The sequence below is a fragment of the Prunus persica genome, chromosome G1, assembly GCF_000346465.2.
Source record: "Prunus persica cultivar Lovell chromosome G1, Prunus_persica_NCBIv2, whole genome shotgun sequence".
In the NCBI taxonomy this organism is placed as follows: domain Eukaryota; kingdom Viridiplantae; phylum Streptophyta; class Magnoliopsida; order Rosales; family Rosaceae; genus Prunus; species Prunus persica.
In genome coordinates, this window is record NC_034009.1 from 6,324,008 (window position 1) to 6,330,007 (window position 6,000).

At 35.0% G+C, this 6,000-nt stretch overlaps 1 protein-coding gene across 1 annotated transcript; it reads right to left on the minus strand.

Moving 5' to 3' along the window:
- On the minus strand, nucleotides 591-5,796 carry LOC18792013 (replication protein A 32 kDa subunit B). Its single transcript, XM_007223146.2, has 10 exons — nucleotides 5,496-5,796; nucleotides 5,061-5,171; nucleotides 4,891-4,988; nucleotides 4,745-4,786; nucleotides 4,386-4,463; nucleotides 3,025-3,103; nucleotides 2,855-2,914; nucleotides 2,696-2,775; nucleotides 1,112-1,180; nucleotides 591-961 (listed from the first exon to the last, which is right to left on the minus strand). The coding sequence occupies exons 1-10, from the start codon at nucleotides 5,595-5,597 to the stop codon at nucleotides 877-879; spliced, it is 804 nt and encodes a 267-aa protein (XP_007223208.1). The 5' UTR covers nucleotides 5,598-5,796; the 3' UTR covers nucleotides 591-876.

A 6,000-nucleotide genomic window follows, 5' to 3' on the forward strand; every position in this document is an offset into this window, starting at 1 on the left:
TCCACGGTCAAACTATGTTTAAATTAAAGTAATTAATAAAGCAATGTGCATGGTGGGTTTGTGGTCAGAGAAACGAATCATTCCTCACGTTCGCTCCCCATTTCTTTATTATTACTTCATGATCACATCTCACATGACATCTTTTTCTTCTTTTTGTTTCTTATTTGCAATTTTATTTTATTTTTTTAATCTCTAGATACTATTATTGTCATTGCAAGAATTTTTTATATTGTATTTACATTCTGTGTGCGTGAGGAAAAGACTCTGTGATTTGAAGTTGAAACATGTCTTTATGTGAGGACAGGGTTTGTCAAAATTTTCAACTACATAATAAATAGAACTTTTAAATGCACCAAAGGAGATTAAAGGATAATTAAAATGAGCATAACCCATTGTGCCAAACTTAAGTTTGACTTAAATCTCCCTGATTTTACTTATGTGAGAATTATATTAGATTATGCCAGAGGTTAAATTTAGCGAGTTTGATTAAGCTTCGAATTGTTCATGTATGAACTCATATGCAGTAATTTTTTTTTTTTAATACAAGCAATACTAGGGAGGGGAAATCGAACCTAAGACCTTAAGTGCAAGGGTAAATGCTCTTAATCACTTAAGCAATTCTAATAGAAGATAGTAAACCAGTTTTAATAATTCAAGACAAGGGAAGAATTATGTACAAAGTAAAACAAACAGAAACAGTTTGCTCAGGTGCAAATGGAAATGAGCCTATTAGTAATATCTCAGCTGTCTACATTTTGGATAAGCTAGTCTATAAGATGCACATCTAAAAACAAAGTGCAGATAGTTGCTTGAATATGCAATCCTCTATATTCAAAGGGTTCACAGAACAAAGTAAAGGAACCCAAGGCTAAAGACTCAAGCATTGGCAGTTGATTTGAAGTGAAAGTCATCAACTGTTGAGTAAACTTTGCCTTCCTGTACTAGATTATCAACAGCTAACCTGTTCAAAATCCAAAAGATGTAAGATTTAGATATTCTTTCGGCTGCGGAAATGTGCAGGTAAATGTGTGTGTGTCTGTGTGTGTGTGTGTGTGTGTGTGTGTGAGATAGAGAGAGAGAGAGAGAGAGAGAGAGAGAGAGAGAGAGAGACATGAGATCATTCACTGGAATTTTCAGTTGTCGGGCTATATCATCAAGGTGTGCCCCCTCTTCCCTTCCACTGAAGAAAGCAAAGCTAGTTACAATTAAATGGGAAACAGAAAGGAAGCAAAAGGAAAAGCTTACACCATGAATTTCACACATCTGCATACAAAAGAAACAAATTGACACTATCATACAATGATGTCCAAATATGTATATGCATTCATTCAGTACATCATTGATCTGCATGCCATTTTTTAAGCACCTCCTTGATTATAAAAGGCGGACTATGGCACATGTGAATTTCTCACATCTCATACAAAAGAAACAAATTGACACTATCATACAATGATGTCCAAATATGTATATGCATTCATTCAGTACATCATTGATCTGCATGCCATTTTTTAAGCACCTCCTTGATTATAAAAGGCGGACTATGGCACATGTGAATTTCTCACATCTCATACAAAAGAAACAAATTGACACTATCATACAATGATGTACAAATATGTATATGCATTCATTCAGTACATCATTGATCTGCATGCCATTTCTTAAGCACCTCCTTGATTATAAAAGGCGGACTATGGCACAAGGCCTCTAAGGCCATTGGCTTTTGGTTATTAACTACTGCAATTTTGAATCTGTCAAAATTAAGCAGAGAATGCAAATAATATTCAAATGACCAAGATCACGCCAAAAATTAAAGAAATATCCAAAACAATGAAGGAAGACTATACTAAACATCTAACAGATGATTTATTATTGTGACTTGAGCCACTTGACAATTACCTTGTATCAAGTATTAACATACAGCTATTGCTTGAGTGCGAATTCCTTAATTACTATATTTATTTAACAGAAAATAGAAATGTCACTCACATAAGCACTCCCGAGTTCTAGCCAAAAACAAGTAATAGCCACAATCTTGTCAAAACTTTGAGCAACTTTTAATACAAAGTAACACCATGCAAATAGATGATTTTATAATTATGATTTGGCATTGATCATTTTCCAACATAAGATTGGTCCTTGAGTGAGAATACCTATATCAAATTATTCAATAATCGAACAGAATACTAGACTAGTAAACAATCTTGTCAGGGGCTCTTTTTTTTCCCTCTGTGTGAGTGTTCCTAGTAATTTCCCCCATAAATAACTTTGATCATCTTCACATGGGCCAAAATCTATCTCAATCTCATTCAAAGTTCATACAAATGTGATTCTGTTTTTGCAGCACTCATCAACAAAATACACCAATTACACTTGGGTAATTAATACAATGAGTGTTTTTGTATGAAAAATATAATAAATGCTGCCCCAACCAAAGGGATTTGCAAACCTCCGATCCAATACTTCAAGCCACTAAACATGCAACATATGACTTGTAACATGCTAAAAGATTTTTGCTGTCCCAAAAACCCACATAATGTCAATATTTAGTTTCTTAAGCCTTGATTTTAGTTTGAGGTTGCTTTAAAAGTAACACAAGACCACAATCAGCTAAATATTGAGACGGTTTTGCCTCTTGGGCCACTTCACAGCAGTATTTTCATAGCTAAACATGACTATTTTCAAGGAATGTACTCACAGGTATGAAGGCTGGCTCAAAATTTCTAAGACCTTTACTTCAGTGCTACTCTGTCCATCGAAGCTATATTGGCCAGAAAACTGAAAGAAACAATGAATTAGACTAGTAAGGCAATAACAAAAAATGCATCAGACTGAAATCTATAGTTGAACATCAAACCTGATTTGTTGGGATTGTCATATGTGGTTGAGTAGTGACGCCAACATCAACATGTGCTTTCTATCAGAATATTTACAAAGACATCAGAAAACCAGAGCATACACTTCCATATCAATGTAATAACTATGCAATCCAAGTTACAATCAGATTCTCAGTAGTTAGGCCAATACCTGTAACCTGCTGTTGTAGACATGGACGTATATACACTCAATGAAGTGGCTTGCAATCTCATTATAGTCATTCACAGGCCTGAAAATCACACCAATTTCAATGTTGAAACATCAATATGAACGATAGCATAAGTATATGTTGGTCAACGAATTGGACCCTGCTTCATGAAATCCAATGATGACTCAGTAATTTCCAAGACTTCTAATATCTAGGCCAATCATTTGGACCCTCCTTAAGAGCCATATCAAACAATTACAGGAAAACAGTAGCGAAATGATGCTACTGGTTCTAGTGGTCACACCTTGTGGATGGTTCTCATAAGAAGCTTTTAAATCTTCACTTCCTAAGTGGCCCTTTGGGACCCAGAGTACATAACAAGATCAAGAATGCAGCATTCTCACAAAATTTAAATTACTCTCTGGAAATAACTCCAATACTATGGCCCGTACTAATTCTTTATAAAAAAATATATATAAAAAACTTCCACATAAGTTTGAAGTCACTACCTCGTGTGCCACACACAATAATGCCTTGAAAGAAAATACTTGGGATGACATATTGTATTTACACAAAATGACATATATTGAGTATCTCAGTGCAAGGTTTTTCTAGAACGTAACATGATCAACGCAGGGTAGACCTCAAATTCCAGTTAGAACAATAATATTAGCCACAGAGTTATCATCAACGAAACAATTCAAGATCCTAAAAGACACAAGTACAACCATACGTACTGATACAAATTTTCCTTTCAACTGTACCATATCGTAAGAAACTTTGTAACCTCCCTTGAAGTTTCTTCTTCATAAAAAGACAACGAAAAGATAAAATTGATAGATTCTTTTAGTTGTAAGCATAACTAGTTTTAGTTGCTTAATCAATTTTATTATTTTCTCTGCAAGATATAAGTCACGCACTGTCTTCCCTGCAAAACTTATCCACTCTCTACCACATGCACGAAAAGTCGATGGGCCCAGATTTTACATCAGAAAGACCAATATACTAATTACTACTAATCCTGGTAAAGACTTCAATTATTTCGTTCCGAGGAAATTTATATCAATCACTGTACTTGCTGCCTAGTTTCAAGCGATTCCTTGACTCATTCATTCTAATGATGGAATCATTATTGTTTTCCGAATAGCTAAACAAGCCATAAACAAAACTCAAGCCTATAGTCTCTCCAATAGCAAACAAGTGATCAATAGAAGTGAACTTCATGAAATAAGTGGCAAACAAAATGCTAACACTAACCCAAGACAAAGAGTTCCACAAAGTACAACAAAGTTTACCGAAATACTGAATTAGAGACCTACTCATAAGTATAATCTCTTAAAGTATGAAACAAAAGGGAATATACCTAATAGAGAAGACATTTAAGGTCTTTTTGCCCTGAAAGCTCTTCAAGCGTCCATGAACCCGGACATACATTCCATCCCTGATATTAAGGATAAATATTATAATGCATTAATTTAAAATTTCACTTGATTCCATAGTAAAGGGGAAGGAAAAAAAAATGCAATATATCTTGAAAAAGTGGAACAAAATTCAATCGGAATATGAACAGCTTTGAATCTTAGATAATTAAGAAAACACTTGAAAAGCGAGAGAAATGGCTCTATTCAAATACGTGAGTGAGAAACACCCAAATAAAGCTACATGTTAATCGAAGTACAACACAGAAACAGGTGCAATTAGTTAGGCAAGAAAGAAGCATACAAGATTCTTTCCATTTCATTTGCGTCTATTGCTTCATCAAACCTAAACAAGCACCAAAAGCCGTCATTGACAATTTGACAGAAATAAGAAACTTACTAACATATAATTATCAATCTGATGACAAGAAAAGCCTTGAGAAAACTTACCACTTGTTACAATCCAACCGTCCAGTCCCATCGTCAAGAATGAAAGCAACATCCGTAATTCTTCCAACTTTGTCACGGACCATCCCCACAAGTGTAACCTAAGAACAAATAAAAGTCAGAAACCCCACCAACAATTTAAGAAAGAAAACAATCTGAAAAAATAAACCCACATTGTTCACGTCAACACCGTCAATAACAAATTCTGATTTTTCATTTGCTGAGACAAATGCATCCTTTATCTGCTTTACTGTAAGTGGCAGCAATGTCTGAACGTCACGATTCTGAAAAAGTGTCACAATTACCTTAATAACCGCACTTTAATTGGTCAATGAATAATACATATATGTGCTGTTATTTTTAGAAGACACAAATATATGCTGTAATTAAGCATTGCCATCTCACAAAGCACAAGATAATCCATATCCCGAATACTTTTTGGTTCGCAGGAATGGAAATCGTGAGAAAATGAACAGTGTTCTAAACTACCCATCAGTTCAATACCCTAGGAGTTCACAATTGCTGCATTGAAAATTTCAATTTTCCTCCGGTTTGTTCGTAACCAACCAGAGTAAGCACAAGAGGGAGAGAGAGAGAGAGAAGGGTACCTTGGAGGTATTGAAAGAGGGATCGGCTGTCTGGGTGGCCTGAGGGGGCATGAAGCCACCGCCAGAGAACGCCGCAGTGCCATCGAATTGGGTGAAGCTCATGCCTTTCTGATTTCTGAGAAACCCTAAGAGGCTAGTTTGATCAAATCAAATGACCCTGCTGAGTATTGAAAGACTGAAACTTAGAGCCAATAGGTATAAATGGAAATCTGATTCCCGCCACATTTTTCCCCTTTTCTTTTCCTTTTATTATTTTCCACTTCTTTTACTAACAACGAAAGTTTAAATTTAGCTCCAATAACTCGTGAGTGAGTTTAGTTGGTTAAGTAATGTGATCATTCCCTTGCACTCAAATTCGACCTCTATCCCCATTTTCTTTTACTTTTATTCTCGTTCACTTCATTTATTTAGGTTATGAAGAGTTAAATTTCTAAAGAAAACTATACAGAGTTAAATTTCTAAAGAAAACTATAAAGAGTTAATTTTTTTTATACAAAAAGAGATT

Coding starts and splice junctions, on each gene's coding strand:
- LOC18792013 (XM_007223146.2), bottom strand. CDS start 5,597: ATGAGCTTCACCCAATTCGATGGCACTGCGGCGTTCTCTGGCGGTGGC. Junction 4,989..5,060: donor ACGGTGTTGACGTGAACAAT/GTGGGTTTATTT, acceptor ATTTGTTCTTAG/GTTACACTTGTGGGGATGGT. Junction 2,776..2,854: donor TGACAATCCCAACAAATCAG/GTTTGATGTTCA, acceptor TGTTTCTTTCAG/TTTTCTGGCCAATATAGCTT.